This window comes from Lolium rigidum, chromosome 3 (assembly GCF_022539505.1).
Source record: "Lolium rigidum isolate FL_2022 chromosome 3, APGP_CSIRO_Lrig_0.1, whole genome shotgun sequence".
Lineage (NCBI taxonomy): Eukaryota > Viridiplantae > Streptophyta > Magnoliopsida > Poales > Poaceae > Lolium > Lolium rigidum.
Window position 1 is genome coordinate 271,766,867 of NC_061510.1, and position 21,970 is coordinate 271,788,836.

Here is a 21,970-nt window from a genome sequence, read left to right on the forward strand (position 1 = left end):
AATAAAGTGGTTGTTGTGCTAAAATAATGGCATGACACATGGAATACAGTTGCATACATCCGACGAAAAGATAGGACAAGAATTGCACGTGTGGATTTTTTTCTCATACAATGTAGAATGTGAAATCTTGGCAACGTGTAATTGTGGATGAAATTTTGCAGTTTACCTAGAATGCACAATTTCCCCAAAAAACCACACGCAAGTGCAGTGCTAGCTGGTCAGTGAGGAGCCACCACCACTAGTACATGTGTGCGCGCCCACTTTGAGCAGGGGTGGTGGGGAAGCAGCAAAGAGCCTTTGAACCAAATCAGAATTTTCAAGGGCAACAATGGACCATGGTACTTGATTTGCAACTTGCAACTGCACCGGCCGGTACACCACTCTACATTCTCCATATGAGAGATTTATTTTAGCTACTACTGCTAGTAGTCTGCTTCTGCTGCTGCTGCTTCCCGGGAAGTGGAATCCAACGTGCAACTTTGCAGCCAAAGCTTTCTTTCCGATCTTGTTTGCCGCTTTATGCTCTCCTCTCCGTAGGAAAGCTCATCAAGCTCACCAGTCGCCACCATCTTGGCTGTTTTTTTGTAATTTTCTAGTCTCCACTCGATCGCACGCGGGAATCAAACCAATCCAATCCGGCCGCACCGCCAATAACCACTTATTTGACAATGAGCCGATCAAAGAACTAAAAAATCTAGAAGAAAATAGAAGATGAAAATGGTCGAGTTGCAGGTGTTGCAACGACCGACTAGAGCTCCGGCCGCGCGGCCAGACACCTAAACAAAAACAGGCGTGCCCTGGCGGCGAAATTGGATCACCGGTGGAGGGTGCCCGGCAGGTCTAGCCTCACTCTCTTATTGTTGTTCATCGCCGCCGCGACGGAGAAGGAGGCGGCGGCGGCGTCGATCGGGTCGGGCGCCGATCTCTTGGCCGTCTTGTTCGTCGGCGTCGACGGCGGCTCGGTCAGCATCATGGTGTAGCAGACAAATACATCCTCCTGAGCACAACATCAGCCGTCAGGCAAACAGGTCTCATTATCCAATGCATCGTGAAAGAAACTATGATCTATATGAATGGGTGAGCAAGTCACCTTGTCGAGGAGGCAAGAAGGGGAGAGGCTGCGCATCTTGGATTCCAGTGTCTCTCTCGTGAGCACGCCGTGGGCTGCTGCCAAGACGGCGGCGACGGCCACGGTGGACGGCCGGTAGTCCAGCACGCTCGCCACTGCAAGAATGAGAGCACGGTCAGTTGATAAAAGCAGCGCACGGTCGGTCTACGAGTCGATGTGTTTGTCAGGTAACTGACCTTCTGCGGCGGAGAAGATGAGGGCGGCGGCCTTGGCGGCGACAAGCCCGCCGCCACCGCCGCCGCTGCCTCTACGGAGCCTGGAGGAGAGGCAGGGGAGGTAGTCGAAGGGCGTGACCGCGCCCATCCGCCAGTCGAGCGTGGAGAGCACGAGCAGCTCCATGCGGCGGATGGAGTCGCAGCAGAACTCGTAGTCGCCGTCGGCGCTGAACTCCGACAGCGCCGGCGACTGGTACTCGTCCATCTTGGCCGCCAGCGACACGCACGCTATGGCCAGCAGCCGCGCCGCCCACGGCATCACCGACCTCTGCACGCACGCGCATCAGTGGCGTCGTTCAAGAAACAGAGGAAGCTGAGATGGGATCAGTGGGTCACGTACGTCGACACATCGCCGGCGGGAGAAGCGGTCGAAGTAGCCAATCGCCACGTACGCCGTGCGGTGGCAGAACCCGAAGTGCCCCCGCGTCTGCAATGGCGCGCGCGCCGCGGCGAGATAGTATCAGGGTCTCTGTTCCATCAACAAAGCAAGATATGGAGGACACATAGGTAGATTTGCTCTGTTCGGTCGTTCACCTCAAGGATCCACTTAACGGTGGAGCGGCGCGCGCACTGGAACCAGTCCGCGGAGGCCATGGACGGCGACGACTCGTCGGCGGAGGAGCACGACAGGGAGGACTCCGGCGAGGAGCAGAGGCTGCTCTCCTTGGACACCAGGTGGTCCATGTACTCCTCCTCGTCGTTCTCGCTCTCCTCGGTGCCACTGTACATTAGGAGCAGGTTAGCCCCGTCGTCGCTGGCGAAGCTGTCGCCGAGGTCGGCGCCGTCCTCTTGGCACATGAGGGAGAAGCAGCAGCCGGCGGCGTAGTCCTCTGCTTCCATTTCTCGATCCGTTTATGTACACTTCGCCGAACGGTAGCACGGGTGGGCTTGCTAAAGTACCATGTGGTAGGATCCGGTGCCCGGACGGTGGGGAGGCCGCCGGAGCTGGCAGTGGAAGTGAGGTGAGAGTGCAGGGTTGGAGGGGGGAGAAAGCCAAGCGAGGTGGCCGGCCGCGCCTGAAGCGGTGGTCAAGCCACTGCCCTCTATTTAAGTGGCTCTCGCTGCCACTCTCTCACTTCACTGCACTACGCTCTTCCTTATCTTTCGGAATTTTTCTCTCTCTTTTCAATGACCATAGGCTTTTTTTTTTTTTTTTTGACAATCAATACCACATATATTCATAATAACAAATAGTACATGGTAGAGATACACGAGCTGTCTCCAGCGATTACAAAATAAAGTCTAAAAGATACTAGCAAATCTTCGAGGTCTTCAAACTCTTTCTTCTTCCAAGACATAATCTTGTACTTTTCCGAAGGCAGCCAAAGATAGATAACAAACCATAGACCTGTAAATACCAACGAAGGTTCTCCCATAATTTTAATTTGAGCCGCAATGCCAAGGCTGCGTGCAAGCGCGCAACCATTAAAGTAGTCAATCAACATCGGCAAGAGTACCAACACCAGTATGTCAGGGAATAAAAACCGATCTGCCTTGTCAACGTTGATGGAGAGCCGAGAATACGAATCACCATTGTCGAGGACGTAGCAATCGGGACAAGAACTGCGAGGATAATCCTCCTCGCGGCAACCATGAGAAAAGATCCAAGATCGATCTGGCGAAGTAAGATCTGAACACCCATACCTAGATAATTGTAATCTTTCAGACACCACCATTGACGTCGGGAAGGAGATCTTGTCGTCGAACGAAAGGCCGAAGATCACTTATTGCAGACGATGCCATCTCCATTGCGGGGAAACCAACAAGAAAACGGCGACCAAAAACCTAACATAGATTACCGAAAAGACTACTTTTATTGAAAACTCCACTCATAGATCGGGTTCCCCACTCCTTCCGACGCCGGCGAAGCCGGCCGGAGGAGGGGGAACCGATCTATGAAGAAGGCTGAGTAGGGGCGGCTAGGACTTTTCTCAAGAGGCGACGGCTACCAATGACCATAGGCTTCTTTGTTCGGTCAAGATGTATTTGCTCAAGATTCCAGCAAATTCAAACCGTCGCCGTAACAAGGCTTCACTTTCCCTCCCGGTGCACGATAGCCATGAAACTTCAGATCCAATGCTGAGCCGCCTTGCCATCTCAACTCGTTACACTCATCGATTTGTGTGAACAACTACTTTATTCAAAGAAAAAGACTTAAGTTGTTTATGACATTAGTTTTATCTTAGCCATTGCATCTAAGATAATTGTTGAGTAGGAGAAGATATAAACGAACCAAAATAGGTTCATTTTCTCTTAGCTAAGGAATACCAGATAAAAAAACTAAGGAATCATCTCTTAGAAAGTAAGATAAGTCATTTTTATTATAGGCGTTGTCCTATCTTTTCTAGTTCATTTTAATCATGGCATACTTTTAGGAGCATCCAAACAATAATTATTAGAAATAACACAAAGATATAACTCACTGTATCACATGTTCTTTTGTCTTCTCTAATTCTCACGCGATATCTAACATAAGCAGTTGAAAGAACACAAATGTTGCCTAGAGAAGCGTGAATAGACAATTTTTATTTACGATATTGGCTTGAATAAATTTGGAATAAAACTAACGTTTAATTTGTCAAGCACAAAACCTATATACTACCTTCATCCCAAAGCTTAAGGTTTATATTATTTTTACTAAGTCAAAGTATGTCAAGTTTGACCAAATTTTTATCAAAAAGCATTAACATACAAAATACAAAATCAATATCATTAGACAGATAATTAAATATATTGTCATATGGTATTTACAAAATATCATATTTGTTGATAGATTTTTCTAAAAGTTTGGTCAAACTTCACTTGGTTTGACTTTTGAAAAAATATAAGCCTTAAGCCTCGGAATGGAGGTACTATATACTAGGCTCAATTATGTGCACCAACAACTTATCCTAAGCAAGAGACAAGCCACAAGGTGACAGGAACATATATAACAAAATCGCGAAGGCTATCACAAAGTAACTTGCATATGTAAAGGAGCTTGGATAAAGAGATAATCTAGGCACGGGGAGACGATAATGTATCCCGAAGATCACAACGTTTCTATGCTACTCTTCGTTGGAGCGGTGTGAAGAAAAGGCTCCCAAAATATCACAATGGCTTACTACATTGTTCTTGAGCCTTCCAACCAAAAGGGAAATGCTTGATCCACTATGGGACATTTGAGGACGGTCATTGAACTCTTACAAGCTTAGGGCAATCTCCACAATTTAATTGAAGCCACCCAAGTAATTACCATAAATGCCCCAAACTTGAAGAAATCTTCACAACTTAGTTGGAGGCTCACAATAATCACCATCAAAGTCGTATAGGGTCCAAAAGAACCCTATAGGAACAAGCTCTTACTAAAAACACCTGGCAGTATTAAGCTCACGAACTTTCACTTCCACAAATTACCATGAAGAACTCAAACTGATGCATCAAATGCAACGGAAACAACAATACAAGTGCTCAAGTCCTTCACTTCCAAATCTGGCCACAACAACTAATGTTAGGTAGGAATGTCGGAGGTAGAATAGAAGAGGAGAACAAAAAAATTCTCCAACATCTAGATTCAGTGGATTCCGTCACTAATATGATATATTGATTGGTAAAAATGTAGATGTAGATCACCTCTCTCCCCCCCCCCAAAAAAAACATTGAAAAATCATAGGAGGAATTGCGAATTGGAACAAGCTCTTCAAACTCAACAATGCCGGAGAGAGAAATGTAAAACCAACAAGCCCTTGATGATAAAAGGGGCCTTTGATTTATAGGCCCCCAAAAATAGAGCCATTGGAGCCTCGGGAGACCGGATATTCCAGAGTAAGTCCATGCACGAGATATGAAATCTCCTGTCCAAATCCGTGGTCAACGTCTGGATCGGACTAGAGGGATGCACAATTTTAGCGCAACTCAAAGTTCTAGGTCTGATATTTATTTGGAGTCTCCGGCCTCTCCGGTGTTGGCACAACAAAAACGTCTCCTCCCCTGAAAATGAAAAATGCAAGATCTTTCGCATCCGAACTCCAAATAAGATGAACCAATTTTTTTAGAAAGATAATGACAAGTAGTATCCCACAGAAAGAAGCAACGAGGAAGAATTTACAAAGAATATTGAGGTGGTGAAACATCACTTGAAGAACCAGCAAAAACACCAACCTCAAAAATGGAATAAGTTTTCAAATAAAATCTTTTTTTATGAAATATAGCTTGTCATGAAAATAATCATAAGCTCTTCACAAGGATAAGATCTAAATAACAAACTTCAAAGATGATGGAATGAATGCAAGGATTTGAGCTCTATTCGAACGATACGATCAATTTACTCACTCGAGAGCCCCTATTTATAGTAAGGCTATCGATCCTACAACTTGGTCTCCTAAATCACACCATGACTCCATGAGACGGGCAAAAGTCAAAATCTATCAAGGCCAAACCCTTAAGTTGCGCACTCAAATTGAGCTTGAGTATGATGATCTTGTCCACCTCAATATGGAATGCCTTGCGAGGGTTGGTGAATTCTTGTGAGGGTTTCCCCATACTCCACTATGAGGAAGACCCTTCTTAGGCATGTCTTCCCATATATATTATCACCAACTAGACGACAAGCTTTAAGAATATGATTTCTTCTATATTCTCATCTTGAACTTGCGCTTTGAATTTATTACCTCGAATCATTTCTTATTTCTTCATCATCATGATGTCTTGGAGTTAACCGAATTTCTTCAAAGCATGCTTCCAATAATCTCAACTCCCACATGACCATTATTTAGATGACACGTCGAACACCTTGGTCATAACTTCAATGTCTATGGATAAACTCTTCAAGCATAACTCATTTTCAAATATTAGTCCATAAGGTTTGTCAGTAATTACCAAAACAACACATAATGACTCCATGCACTTTCCGCAGTCGTGTCAAACGTATATGCATTAAAGGACATCCCAAACATGCAAGTACCCCCGCGTAACCTGGATGTTTCACTTGTTGCACCATTTTCCTCCTCCTCTCGAGCTCTCACCTATTAATCATTAGCTTGACCCAAACTTCCCGTTAGTATGGTAGGAATCTAGAACATCTACTCGTGATCACATGCTCCACGATTTTTGCTAGCTTCTCTACCAAATTTTGTACATCGACCGGTCTATGTTCGTTTGAGCAGTCAATAAGTTCCACTACATATCAACATACACATTTTATCATTAGAACATTCTTTTAGGTGGAAATTTTGCATATCATGGGCCGACTTAACGAAAAATTCACTTTAGCGCTGGCTTCCTAGCTAGAGCCTATTATTAAAGTTTTTTGAAATTGACATTTTGAAGTTTCCAAAAAATCTGAGAGGTTGCCAATGATGTATTCTACGGTTGTGCAAAATATCATCGCAAAATAATTTGTATTCCACCCTACAAGTATATGAAAAATACAAAAAAATGTGATGGTTTTTGAATTTTGCACTTGCACTATATTTGATCTGGTAATTTGTGGTTTTTACATTGCCTTGAAATAATAATATTTTGTATTCATTTTCTGCACACGGGTAGAAGTCATTATTATCTACATCTACATTTTTCCAGATTTTTTGAAACCTAAAAATGTTGATAAAAAATCAAAAAGGGCTCTGTGGAGCCCGTCCTCCAAAATGGCCGACTCCTAACTTTCCTCACCAATGTATTTGACTAACATGAAATGTTCATCGGTCCTACTCCCCCCTCCCCATGTCTTGGGTTCCTGCACCAACAACATGGTTATTGCAGTACTTGTGGCAGCAAAAATTATTTAGAAAGTTCCTCCCATGAAAGCTTTGAAAAAGGAAATAACATAGCCCCGCAATAACGTTGTTAGTGCAGCTATATTCGTACCCAAAGTGATGTCTGGAAATAGTCTACTCTATCGTTTGCTTGGATAATGGTAATTGGGAGAAGTTTAAAGTGGTTAACGTTCCTCTAGAACGTGATTGATGTAGTCGTACTTCGTCGCCGACCTCGGGGTCAAGTAGAAGTCCTCTCCGTACCACCATGAGTACCGCAAGTGCAACACCTCGTAGTTTCGCACACTTACAATACTCAACGACGCTCCTAGCCTCAGATCCAGCTAAGGTTGTGGAAGAAGATATTCTAGATTCGAATTCCGGCAGCGCTCCCGCTTACTGAGTGGAGTTCTCCCTTCATGCGCAGCTTCAAGGAACCACGGGTGGAGAGAGAACTAGAGAGAGAGGGGAGGAGGCGCCCAAAGGGACTCTCTTTTTCCACTTGGTAAATTGTGTGCTCTCCTCCTCCCAAGTGCCCACTATATATAGGGGGAAGGGGAAGGGTGAAATGATCGTATGCCGCACCTAGAGGGGGGGGGGGTGAATAGGTGCTACCCACTGTTTAGTTCTTTTTCAATTAAATCTTGCCACAAAGATAAATTCTCTAGATATACAACTATGTGAATTTACCTAGATAACAATAAACACAACTAAACAAGATATCACTAAGTATTATATAGTAATGCAATAAACGATAGAGGTAACTGAGAGTGGAGCACGCGGAGACACAATAAACACAACTAAACAAGATATCACTAAGTATTATGTCTACACCTAGCACACACATAATAATTTTCTGGGTTTGTTTAGGTAAAAAAGAAAATCAAACATAAAAATATACATAAGCAGGTTCACTGCCTCCACGATTTGGAAAGGCAGGGAGCCCGGTGAGGCCGCCGTTCCTCCTACCTCCGCCCGCCGCCATCCCCCGCCGTTCCCACTACCGGCGCCCGCCGCCGTGCCGCCCGACGCCATCCCCCGCCGTTCCCCTATCGCCGCCGCCGAAGCCGCTCGGAGGAGGGCGAAGATGGGGAGAGGTCGACGCCATCGGAGACGCTCGGAGGAGGGCGGAGATGGGGAGAGGACGACGCCACAGAGAGGCTCGGAGGGGGCGGAGAGCCGCCGCCGGCGTTGACTCTCCCGCCGCCATTCTGGTCATGCCCGCGATCTAGGGTTAGGCCAGGACTGGGGAGGCATGGAGGAGGGAGGCCAGGGAGGGGAGGGCGTGGAGGAGGGAGGCCAGGGAGGAGAGGCGCCAGGGACGGGAGCACCGGCTTCTGTAGCTCGCGGTGGCGGCGGCCCGAGCGAGCGAGCTCGCGTTTCTATCGCGGGACAAAGGGGTACGCGAGCGGGGAGTAGATTCCGAGCTTTTCCAAGGTCCCGACCTCGGAAAGTTTGGAGCGAACCGTTACACGCGCGGGTGGGGGGCTCGGAATTGAGCCCAGTTTCCACGGCCCGATTCCGAGCGCAAACCAAACGGCTGAATTTGCCCATTTGGCCCCAATTCCAATTCCGAGCCCAGTTTCTACGCAACCAAACACAGCGTAAAGGATTTCTTCAAGGCGGAAACCGGGGCATTACAAAATTCTTGGGGCACACATCCACAACTGAATTGGAGGCTCCCAAAAGTTGTTACAACACAACAACAAAAAGATCAAATCAAGTAACAACAACTAGGGTTTCCAAAGGAAACACTAGCGATGGTGCCCTCAAGCAAATGAGGGAGAAATGGAAATCTCTTCAGTGAAGATGTAGATCGAGATCTTCTCTCCTTCGATTCTCGAAAACATCAAGAACTTTGGGTGGTTGAGGGAGGAGATCAAGTGAATGTGGTGGCTCAGCTGGAGGTGAAGATCTTGAGGAAGAAGGCCCCCAAGAAATCGAGCCGTTGGTGAATACCCCCCCCCCCCCCCGGAATTTCCGGCCTACACTGGAATTTCCGAGGGGGGGGGGGGGCAACGAAGGGGTGTGGACCCTTAAGTCCTTAGCCATTTTTTGGGGGCCGGAGATTCTGTTCTGCTTCTTCCTTCTTCTTTTTCAACATGTACTTCTTAATTTTTCTTTCTTTTCAACAATTATTCAACATCGATCAAATTTGCACCACTTAATACATATTAGAGTATCACATATGTTGTCACCAAACACTCAAAACCATAATGGTAGAGAGATGTTCTTTCAGAGGGGGTAGGGATGCGCCCCAAAATCCTAGATGGGGGTCGGCTGGGCCACCAAGTGCCCATGCGCCCCCACCTCCAAACCCTTCCACCCCCCCCCCCCCGCACAAACCCATGTGGGGGGTTGGCCGGCCCCCTCCCCTATAGGAGGGGCCCATTGAGGTGGGATGCACCTTTTTAATTAAATAAATACATATATTTAATACTAATTCACTTACTTAAAAAAATAATATATATTATTTAATTCCCGATGATCCGAGACACCTATCGCACCACTCCGAATATCCTTCAGTTTCTCCCGAAACCCCTTCCAGTTCTCTCTTCTCTATTCTCCGGTGTTTCCAATGAATTGAAAACAATCTTAAGTTTCGTTGAACCCTTAAGTATGTTTCCCTATGGTTCAAAAATAAAACACACATGATCGAGATATCTCTTCGATCAATGGTCACCAGGGTGTTCTGGAGAACAATAGCAACCCCTATGCATTCTACGAAGATGTGATCATCTTTTGAACCATTACGACATATCCCATTCCCTTTGTTACTTTGATACCGACACTCGTCTGACACTTGATCATCGGTATCATTATACCTAGTTCGATCTCTTTACCGACAAGGCTATTCAACTCATTCCATTCGATTCCATCCTCATGACCTTGTCATGTGTTGCAACTTGGATGTAATCTCACCGAGTGGGCCCATACTATCTTCCATCACGCGGATGAACAAATTCGACTCTTGACTCATAAGCCTCAACCCATCCCATTGTATACCCATCTACACCTTTATGATCACCCTGTTACGATGTGACAGTTGATGCAGTTAAAGCAGCTTCCGGTGACAGAGATTAGATATGATCTCACAGTTTAAGGATTATGTTACTACGTTTTCATAAATATCGCAACGTTGAACTTGATATGACTTGATCGCCTTACAATATTTGTATATTGGAAATATCCATCATATCATTCACTCAATGATATGACTCCATTGTCAATGACTTGTGTATCAATGATCGGGAAACCTCGTTCATCGATTGACCTTAATGAACTAGTTTGCGAATGCTCACTAGGTACCCTTGTTTGTTTACAATACCACACATTCATTAATATTTCTGATTAATACAACTATAGCATGCATCGCTCAAAACTATTATAACTATTGATATATAATAGTAAACACTCTTTATTATTTGCCTCTAGGGAACTATATCCAATAATATGCCCAATAAACCGTTCACAAATGATGTTCCGTTTTACAAAGCGAAGACAATGAAGATTGGTACTGACAGTCTTTGCCCGTACTGATGCTTGTTAACCTTGCAAACTCTTTAGTATTTTGGTCCACATTTTTTCATACAAACTCCGATTGAGGTGTTCTTTGGCTCGTTGTACTCGTATGGACAAGAGCTACAACACCATTGTCTTGGATCTTCAATATGATTTGATGAAAAAATATGATTTTTTCCACACCTCATATTATTATGCTGGTGCATGTAGCTTCTCAAATTGTATCCTCTTGACTCCTCTTGCTTTGCTTTATCCATAACACCTACACACATGTAAAAGACAAAGAAAAGTAATAAAATCTTAATAAAACTATAAAAACTAATACTTCTGCAAAACTCAATGTGAAAATAAATGTGAACTAATATTTATGTATAATATGCACAGTTGTAGCTAGATGAAGCATGATGTATAATATACACAGTGGTAGCTAGATGGAGCATAAGATAAGTGAAAATATGAATATTTTGTATCGTTACATGCAGGCATGATCGGGTTGGGTTTATCCTAATGCGCAGCGAGAACGAGATCCAAAGCCGCATCAAGGAACAGGCTGCAGGCGCCTGCAGGTAATTGATATGCATAATAACGAAATCAGTGAGGTTATAATTTGTAATCCCATGGTCATTAGTGTATACTGCAAAATGCACTTATGAGATGCTTTGCCAGGGGAGTGTCAGATGGAGCGTGAGCAAACCGGTTTGGGGTTCTTTTTCACCGATGAAGTGCAAGATGTTCGCTTGGCTGGCTTTGAAGTATCGTCTGTGGACTTCAGATAAGAGGGCGAGACATGGATTGCAGGAGCACCCGGACGCATGCTACACATGCCTGCAAGAGGAGGATAATGTTGACCACATACTAGCCCTATGCCCTTATGCGATGCAGGTTTGGTGCAGGGTGATGCACAGTGCGAACCTACGGATCGCTGATCCAGGGTTCACGGGCAACCTGCAGAGATGGTGGACGGAGGCACGCAAGCGAGTGAGGAGGTTTGACAGGAAATGCTTCGACTCCATGGTCATTAGCACGGTTTGGACGTTGTGGAAGCAAAGGAACGCCAGGGCATTCAGGAATGTGCGGGAGCAAAGAACTGTGATCCAAATGGTGGGGCAGATTAGGGAGGACTTCCACCTTTGGGAGAGAGCCAAGAGAGGAGGGAGGCTAGATATAGCGAGAGAGTAGGTCTAGACGGAGAGCGTGTGTAGTGGTGTGCGTTTCTCCGCACCTTGTGCTGTTTCTTTTCTTGTATATTGTTATGCTTTCTCTTCTATAAAGATAAGGCACACTTTACGCGTGCTCTTAGAAAAAAATTGTAATCCCAACAACTTTTTTTGGTAGCATCTCTACGTCGTAGCCCCATCAATCCGTGAGGAAATTCTCTTGCGCAAGCACGCTAACGTTTCTTGTGGAGGAGCAGTTAGCGTGAGACAAGGCCACTGGGCTAACATGTCATCTACAGGCCCGAGCCGCTCGGGGCTTGGGATTTTTTTGACGTGCCCCTGCTGACCAGACATAATGCAGACAACGCTTGACCTGACATGAACCCCAACGCATAGCAGAACATCAAAAAATTGACTACTGTATTCAAGTTAAGAAACCTGCCCTGCGACAAGTCGGAGTTCAAGTTAAGAAACTACTTAGGCACTGCTCCCTCCATTTTAATAAATACTAAAGCATATAAATTTAGTCGAAAATCAGCGACATCTAAGTTTGATCAAATTTATAGATTAAAAATTAAACATTTACGATAGTAAATCAAAATCAATAAATTCACCATAAATTATATTTTCAAATTTATTAAGGTTTGACTTTTGACTAGATCTTTATACCGTATTCGTTGGAACATAGGTAAGAGGTAGTACTATGGTCTGGAAAAATTTCTATGTCGACACCAGTAAATGTGTTCTTTGCCAGAATGAATCTAATGAATACCTTATGCACCTTTTCTTTGAGCGTGAATTCAGGCAGTCTTTGTGGTGGGCATTGAATCTTGAATGGGACACGAACATGTCATTATAAGAGATGCTTAGGGCATCTCTAACGCGGCGATCCATCCCGCGTCCGTGCGTTCGGATGGGTCGAACTGGATAAAAATCCGGTCCAGCGCGCGGATCCATCCATAAAACGGAAGGTTGCGGCATCCGGGACGATCCAAAGCCGGTCCAAATCTGGGCCGCGTTTGCGTGGCCGCGGACACGGAGGGCTGCCCTCTCGCCCCTTGTCCTCCCCTGGCCCGCCTGTCTGCCTCCCAAAACACACCCACTTCACTCCACTCCCAAAACCTAGAGATGACCGACGAAGCTCCTGCGGCCGCCATCGCCACCATCGGAGACGAGGCCGTTGTCGCTCCTCCCGTGGAGGCGGCTCCTATCCTGGACGCTCCGGTGGTCCCGGAGCCCGGGCCGACTTTGAAGAAGGCGAAGCCCGAGCTCACCGCGGAGCAGAGGCGATCGAGAGCAAGAAGCGAGCCGATCGGCGCAGGGCGCACGAGCAACGGAAGAAGGAGGCCGCTGCCGCGGAGGAGCGGCAGAGGGCGGCGGAGCAGCTCCTCCAAATCAAAACGCAGTCGAAGGCGAATGCCATGCTCTTTTACGGCCACGCAGCGCTCGCTCAGCACATGATCGTCCCGGGCGCCGGCACAGCCTCGGGGTGGGGGGGAGCTTAGCCTTGTCCGAGACCCGGCCCCTTCCTCCAAGGTCAACAGCCCCGCCGACAGCGCCGTTTGCGTACACGCTCGACGCGCAGCAAATGGTGGCGTCGTCGGGGCGGTACATGTATCTGTCACGAGATGAGTCACCGGAGGTGGGCGAGTCCATGATGGAGCCGTCTCCTTCGTCCATTGACCTCAACCGTGCGCCGGCGAACTCCAAGGCCCCCAAGCACCTGGGAGCAGCAGCGATGACCGCTGCCCGCAACCTATTCGACGATTTGTCGGGCGAGCGCACGCTGCCATATATGCAGGCGGCGTCCACCATGCAGGCCCCTCCGTCTTACCCGCCGACGATGCCAACAACCATGCCATATCCGTGGGACCGAGCAGGCTCCCCCGCCACCTCCCATTGACATAGAGGAGGACACCACTGGCCATCCCGGCACCATGAACATCGACAAGGAGTCGTTGTTCGGTGACGAGCTCACACAAGCCGCAGCTGCACAAGCTCGAGTTCGTCGGGTTAGCAAAAGAACCAGCAACTACACGACGCAGGAGGACAAATTGCTCGTCGATGCATGGTTGACCATTGGGAAAGATCCATTGACAGGTGCCGAGCAGAAGGGGACCGCATTCTGGCGCCGGATCCATGAATACTTCCATGAACATCGCCGGTATGGAGAGGAGCCATTTGACAGTGACCGCATCGAGTTGTCGCTCCGAAAGAGGTGGGGAACAATTCAAATAGAATGCAACAAGTTCCAGGCGGCGTATGATCAAGCGAAGCGGGTTCCCGTTAGCGGCATCGGCGTGAAGGACTTGGTATGATTCTTAACCTCAACTTGTTCATTCGTTGTTTGCACATATGTTTGTCATTGTTGTCTTGCTTTGCTCTAGGTGTGGCAAGCTTTGGATTTCTTCAAAAATAACAATGAAGTAAAGACCTTTGGCTTCTCTCATTGTTGAAAGGAACTCCAGGGCACCCCCAAGTTCCAGAGGGGTACATGGAGACCTTGACTGGCAACAAGACCGCCAAAGATGACACGGTCATTGACCTTGATGGTGGCTAGCCTTGTGGTAGCTCCGCTTCTCGTGCTAGCCATCCACGAGGCCACAAGTCAACCAAGGCCAACATGAAGCGTGATGCTTCAGTCATGCAATTATTCGGCACCTTGAAGGAGATGTATGCTGAGAAAGAGGTGTCCACGGACAAGAGGGATGAGAGGAGGCGCCGGTAGAAGGAAGAGGACAAGAAGAACTACTTCGATGTCCAAAAGAGGAAGCTTGAGATTGAAGAGGTGAAGGCCAAGAGGAAGGCTAGGAAAATTGAGCTCAAAGAGAAAGAAATTGAGCTCATAGCAATGGCAAGGGCCAAAGAGGTGGAGTTGAAGGAGAAGGAAGTTGAGCTGAAACGGCAGGCCGAGGAAAACATGATCATGAACGCCGACTTGACCAACATGAATGAGGCGAAGAGAGCTTGGTTCGAGAAGAGGCAGAAGGAGAACCTAGAGCCCCAAAATTGAGTTGACAATCTCAGTTTGTAATTTTTATATTTGTTCAAACTATGGCACATTTCGTTTCTTGATCATGCTACATTTTAGTTGATATTATTATATACTATTTGATATTATTCTATATTTGTTAGATATTATTCTACATTTTTTAGATATTATTTATAAATATGTGTGGACATTTAGCCTATTTCCTAAAGAAATAGGCCAAATGGCCAAATGGGTGGCCGCTGCGTTGGGCGCAGCGTGCGACCCAAACGGACACGCGGATGCGGGACGATATCCGCGTGTCCACGTGGCCACCTAAACGGCCCAAAACAGACAGTGACATAGGCATCCCGAATGGGCCTGTCGAATAAGGTACCCAAGGATGGTTGAAGGCCCACGACCCAAAGTTTATGAAGCCCGGAAGCCCAATAAGCATCGATATGGAAATAGAGATAGATTAGGAATAAAGAGTTTTGTATTAATACGGTAATAACTCAAATAGTCTCCCGGACTTTGTAACTTGTACGATACGAAAGCCTCGGCTCCACCTCCTATATAAAGGGGAGTCGAGAGAGAAAGAAAGGATCGAATCATTGTCAACACAAACCCTAGTTTTCATAGTCGAGCACCTTTTCATAGTCCTTTATATCGATACATACAAGAGGGCACATCATTCCCAAAACACCGGAAGCAGGATATATGGTGACTCATGCCTTCATATTGGCATCCAAGCCACCTCCTGGAGACCCTAGAGAGGCTTTGTACCAGATGGCCATGGCATGAGTTGGTGTCATGGGGATAGCGATAGCAGGATCAAGCACGCCGCAACCCGAGAGCACACCGAGGCAAAATAATCCTCGACCTACTACGGCAGTGCGAGATCCCCCTCGAGAAGGTGACACAAGAGATACAATGATACAAGCACGAGTTGATAGAGCAAGGCAGGAGAGAAGAGAATGTCGGCACTCACCAGAAGTCGATGAAGAGGATATGTGCGGACTCCCTTGTTTTACTCGACGAGTTCGTAAAACTCGGGTTCCTTCTGGGTTTAAGTTACCTGATAACTACAAAAAGTTTGACGGCTTGCCAGACCCAGAGGATTGGTTAATAGACTACCTGGAAACGGTAAAATTGACGGGTGGAACTAGAGCAACAGCCATGCAGAGCATCCAGGTTCACCTCAGCGGAGCCGCAAGATCATGGATAAAGAAATTACTGGAAGGATCCATCGACAGCTGGGATACTTTCGAGGACTTGTTCATGAAAAATTTCCGTTCCACGTGCAAGAAACCTGCGTCAATAGAGCAACTAAGGGCCTGCAAGCATAAGTATGATGAACCAATGAGGATGTATATCCAGCGGTGGAACATCATAAAAAATTCGGCAGAAAACACATCTGATGAAAGAGCAATTGACGCATTTGTTGCGGGGATCCGAAGAAGATACCTAATCGAGGATTTGGGTAGGTCCAACCCGAGAACAATAGCAGAGCTCATGGAGATAGCGAATCGCAGGGCGGATGGCAAAGATGTTGTTCATAATAAATGGCACAGATCACCCGAAGAAGATCGCAACAGAACAACAACCAAAATAGGCGACGATATTCTCGCCAGTTCTCAGATTACGACGGTCCCAGCCAAGTGGCGGCTGGCTTCCGAGGAAATGGTGGAGAAAATTATCGGGATGATTATCAGAGAGGCAACAAGCAGTGCAATAATCATAGAGATGCGCCAAGCTCCAGCAGACAAAATAATCGACCAAGGTTCCAGAGGCCATACAATATATCACCCGAAGATCTTCTGAACGGGTCATGCCAGATGCACTTTTACCTCGACACTGAAGGGAAAAGACAGTCAGGCCACCTTCAGAAGGACTGCTGAACATTCCAAGCTCTGCATAGATATGCGGAGCATACACATGCACAAGCAGTGAACAGGGGGCACGTAGAGGGGCCAAGGAGTGAGGTTCATCTGCCACCACCAACCGCAACTACTAGCGAAAATCAACATTAGTTGCAGTTGGCGGTAGATCCAAACAACAACGGACCTTACATTGACACAACAGGAGCAGTGTCGATGATTCAGAAAGGAAGACCCTCAAATAGGATGCAAAAGGTAATTTCGCGACAGGTATACATGACAGAGAAGATGCCTCCACCAACCATCAAGTACCTTAACTGGTCGGCACAAGACATAGGATTCACTCAAGCGGACCACCCACCTCAAGTTCCACGACCGGGACAATCAGCTATGATTTTACATGCGGTGATCGCAGGATTCGAGGTCTCGCGTATTGATACGTCTCCGACGTATCGATAATTTCTTATGTTCCATGCCACATTATTGATGATATCTACATGTTTTATGCACACTTTATGTCATATTCGTGCATTTTCTGGAACTAACCTATTAACAAGATGCCGAAGTGCCGCTTCTGTTTTCTGCTGTTTTTGGTTTCGAAATCCTAGTAACGAAATATTCTCGGAATTGGACGAAATCAACGCCCGGGTTCCTATTTTGCCCGGAAGCATCCGAACACACGAGAACCGCCGGAGAGGGGGCACGGAGCCCACCAAACCCTAGGCCGGCGCGGCCAAGGGGGGGCCCGCGCCCCCCTATTGTGTCGGCGCCCCTTCGACCTTCTGACGCCGCCTCTTCGCCTATAAGAAGCCCCTCGACCTAAAACTTCGAGACGAAAAAAATCCACGGTACGAGAAACCTTCCAGAGCCGCCGCCATCGCGAAGCCAAGATCTGGGGGACAGGAGTCTCTGTTCCGGCACGCCGCCGGGACGGGGAAGTGCCCCCGGAAGGCTCCTCCATCGACACCACCGCCATCTCCATCAACGCTGCTTGTCTCCCATGAGGAGGGAGTAGTTCTCCATCAAGGCTCGGGGCTGTACCGGTAGCTATGTGGTTCATCTCTCTCCTATGTACTTCAATACAATAATCTCATGAGCTGCCTTACATGATTGAGATTCATATGATGATGCTTGTAATCTAGATGTCATTATGCTAGTCAAGTGGGTTTTACTTATGTGATCTCCGGAGACTCCTTGTCCCACGTGTGTAAAGGTGACAGGTGTGTGCACCGTGTGGGTCTCTTAGGCTATATTTCACAGAATACTTATTCACTGTTATGAATGGCATAGTGAAGTGCTTATTTATATATCTTTATGATTGCAATGTGTTTTGTATCACAATTTATCTATGTGCTACTCTAGTGATGTTATTAAAGTAGTTTTATTCCTCCTGCACGGTGTAATGGTGACAGTGTGTGCATCCGTGTTAGTACTTGGCGTAGGCTATGATTATGATCTCTTGTAGATTATGAAGTTAACTATTGCTATGATGGTATTGATGTGATCTATTCCTCCTACATAGTGTGAAGGTGACAGTGTGCATGCTATGTTAGTACTTGGTTTAGTTGTGTTGATCTGTTATGCACTCTAAGGTTATTTAAATATGAACATTTAATTGTGGAGCTTGTTAACTCCGGCATTGAGGGTTCGTGTAATCCTACGCAATTAGTGGTGTTCATCATCCAACAAGAGAGTGTAGAGTATGCATTTATCTATTCTGTTATGTGATCAAAGTTGAGAGTGTCCACTAGTGAAAGTCTGATCCCTAGGCCTTGCTTCCAAGCATCGAATCTCCGTTTGTTTACTGTTTTGGATCATGTTTACTCGCTGCCATATTTTATTCAGATTACTATTACCACTCATACTCATCCATATTACTTGCATCTCACTATCTCTTCGCCGAACTAGTGCACCTTTACATCTGACAAGTGTATTAGGTGTGTTGCGGACACAAGAGACTTCTTGCTTTGTGATTGCAGGGTTGCATGAGAGGGATATCTTTGACCTCTTCCTCCCTGAGTTCGATAAACCTTGGGTGATCCACTTAAGGGAAACTTGCTCGCTGTTCTACAAACCTCTGCTCTTGGAGGCCCAACACCGTCTACAAGAATAGAAGCACCCGTAGACATCAAGCTATTTTCAGGCGCCATTGCCGGGAGGAAAGGTAAAAGGTACTCACACTCCGGATCTCGGCTACTAAGCTATTTTCACCGTTGTAAGTACTCGAAGCTATTTCCTTTAGATCCTGCAATTGCATCTTTTTGTTTCTTGTTTACACTAGTTTGGCATAATGGACAACAATGAGCTTCTTATTCTATTTCCTGATTTAAGACATGGATGGTTTGATGCGAAAATTAAAAAACCTATGGAACATATTAGTATGAACGCTTTGAACACCATTGTTGCTAATGATGTGGAAAATTCTAAGCTTGGGGAAGCTGGTTCTGATGAGCATGATCTTTTTAGTCCCCCAAGCATTGAGGGGAAAATTTACTTTGATGATACTTTGCCTCCTATTTATGATGATTATAATGATAGTGGTCTTTTGGTGCCACCTACTATGGAGAGTAAATTTTGTTGTGATTATACTATGCCTCCTACACTTGATGAGAATAATAATGATAGCTACTTTGTTGAATTTGCTCCCACTACAACTAATAAAATTGATTATGCTTATGTGGAGAGTAATAATTTTATGCATGAGACTCATGATAAGAATGCTTTATGTGATAGTTATATTGTTGAGTTTGCTCATGTTGCTACTGAAAGTTATTATGAGAGAGGAAAATATGGTTGTAGAAATTTTCATGTTACTAAAATGCCTCTCTATGTGCTGAAATTTTTGAAGCTACACTTGTTTTATCTTCCTATGCTTGTTACTTTGCTCTTCATGAACTTGTTTATTTACAAGATTCCTATGCATAGGAAGCATGTTAGACTTAAATGTGTTTTGAATTTGCCTCTTGATGCTCTCTTTTGCTTCAAATACTATCTCTTGCGAGTGCATCATTAAAACTGCTGAGCCCATCTTAATGGCTATAAAGAAAGAACTTCTTGGGAGATAACCCATGTGTTTATTTTGCTACAGTATTTTTGAGTCTTGGAAGTTGTTTACTACTGTAGCAACCTCTCCTTATCTTAGTTTTGTGTTTTGTTGTGCCAAGTAAAGTCTTTGATAGTAAAGTTCATACTAGATTTGGATTACTTGCGCGAGTTTCGATTTCTTTGCTGTCACGAATTTCGACCTGCCTCCCTGTAGGTAGCTCAGAAAATTAAGCCAATTTACGTGCGTGATCCACGGATATGTACGCAACTTTCATTCAATTTGGGCATTTTCATTTGAGCAAGTCTGGTGCCTCAATAAAATCCATCTTTACGGACTGTTCTGTTTTGACAGATTCTGCCTTTTATTTCGCATTGCCTCTTTTGCTATGTTGGATGAATTTCTTTGATCCATTAATGTCCAGTAGCTTTATGCAATGTCCGGAAGTGTTAAGAATGATTGTGTCACCTCTGAACATGTTAATTTTTATTGTCCACTAACCCTCTAATGAGTTGTTTCGAGTTTGGTGTGGAGGAAGTTTTCAAGGATCAAGAGAGGAGTATGATGCAATATGATCAAGGAGAGTGAAAGCTCTAAGCTTGGGGATGCCCCGTGGTTCACCCCTGCATATTTCAAGAAGACTCAAGCATCTAAGCTTGGGGATGCCCAAGGCATCCCCTTCTTCATCGACAAATTATCAGGTTCCTTCTCTTGAAACTATATTTTTATTCGGCCACATCTTATGTACTTTACTTGGAGCGTCTGTGTGCTTTTGTTTTTGTTTTTGTTTGAATAAATGCTTGTGTGGGAGAGAGACACGCTCCGCTGTTGCATATGGACAAATATGTCCTTAGGCTTTACTCATAGTATTCATGGCGAAGTTTCTTCTTCGTTAAATTGTTATATGGTTGGAATTGGGAAATGCTACATGTGGTAATTGATAAAATTTCTTGGATAATTTGATACTTGGCAATTGTTGTGCTCATGTTTAAGCTCTTGCATCATATACTTTGCACCCATTAATGAAGAAACACCTAGAGCTTGCTAATTTGGTTTGCATATTTGGTCTCTCTAAAGTCTAGATAATATCTAGTATTGAGTTTTGAACAACAAGGAAGACGGTGTAGAGTCTTATAATGTTTACAATATGTATTTTATGTGAGTTTTGCTGCACCGTTCATCCTTGTGTTTGTTTCAAATAAACCTTGCTAGCCTAAACCTTGTATCGACAGGGAATACTTCTCATGCATCCAAAATCCTTGAGCCAACCACTATGCCATTTGTGTCCACCATATACCTACCTATTACATGGTATTTATCCGCCATTCCAAAGTAAATTGCTTGAGTGCTACCTTTAAATTTCTATCCTCTACCTTTACAATATATAGCTCATGGGACAAATAGCCTAAAAACTATTGTGGTATTGAATATGTACTTATGCACTTTATCTCTTATTAAGTTGCTTGTTGTGCGATAACCATGTTCACTGGGGACGCCATCAACTCTTTGTTGAATATCATGTGAGTTGCTATGCATGTCCGTCTTGTACGAAGTAAGAGAGATATACCACCTTAATGGTTGGAGCATGCATATTGTTAGAGAAGAACATTGGGCCGCTAACTAAAGCCATGATTCATGGTGGAAGTTTCGATTTTGGACATATATCCTCAATCTCATATGAGAATACTAATTGTTGCCACATGCTTATGCATTAAAGAGGAGTCCATTATCTGTTGTCCATGTTGTCCCGGTATGGATGTCTAAGTTGAGAATAATCAAAAGCGAGAAATCCAAAATGCGAGCTTTCTCCTTAGACCTTTGTACAGGCGGCATGGAGGTACCCCATTGTGACACTTGGTTAAAACATGTGTATTGCAATGATCCGGTAGTCCAAGCTAATTAGGACAAGGTGCGGGCACTATTAGTATACTATGCATGAGGCTTGCAACTTGTAAGATATAATTTACATAACTCATATGCTTTATTACTACCGTTGACAAAATTGTTTCATGTTTTCAAAATAAAAGCTCTAGCACAAATATAGCAATCGATGCTTTCCTCTTTGAAGGACCATTCTTTTTACTTTTATGTTGAGTCAATTCACCTATTTCTCTCCACCTCAAGAAGCAAACACTTGTGTGAACTGTGCATTGATTCCTACATACTTGCATATTGCACTTATTATATTACTCTATGTTGACAATTATCCATGAGATATACATGTTACAAGTTGAAAGCAACCGCTGAAACTTAATCTTCCTTTCTGTTGCTTCAATACCTTTACTTTGATTTATTGCTTTATGAGTTAACTTTTATGCAAGACT

At 45.2% G+C, this 21,970-nt stretch overlaps 1 protein-coding gene across 1 annotated transcript; it reads right to left on the reverse strand.

Annotated features, from left to right (window-relative positions):
- Nucleotides 1-429: 429 nt before the first annotated feature.
- Nucleotides 430-2,346, reverse strand: LOC124699495 (cyclin-D5-1-like). The gene is made up of 5 exons (XM_047231791.1): nucleotides 1,879-2,346; nucleotides 1,685-1,771; nucleotides 1,306-1,612; nucleotides 1,091-1,224; nucleotides 430-997 (listed from the first exon to the last, which is right to left on the reverse strand). Exons 1-5 carry the CDS (start codon nucleotides 2,182-2,184, stop codon nucleotides 815-817), a joined length of 1,017 nt encoding a protein of 338 aa, XP_047087747.1. The 5' UTR covers nucleotides 2,185-2,346; the 3' UTR covers nucleotides 430-814.
- Nucleotides 2,347-21,970: the final 19,624 nt, after the last annotated feature.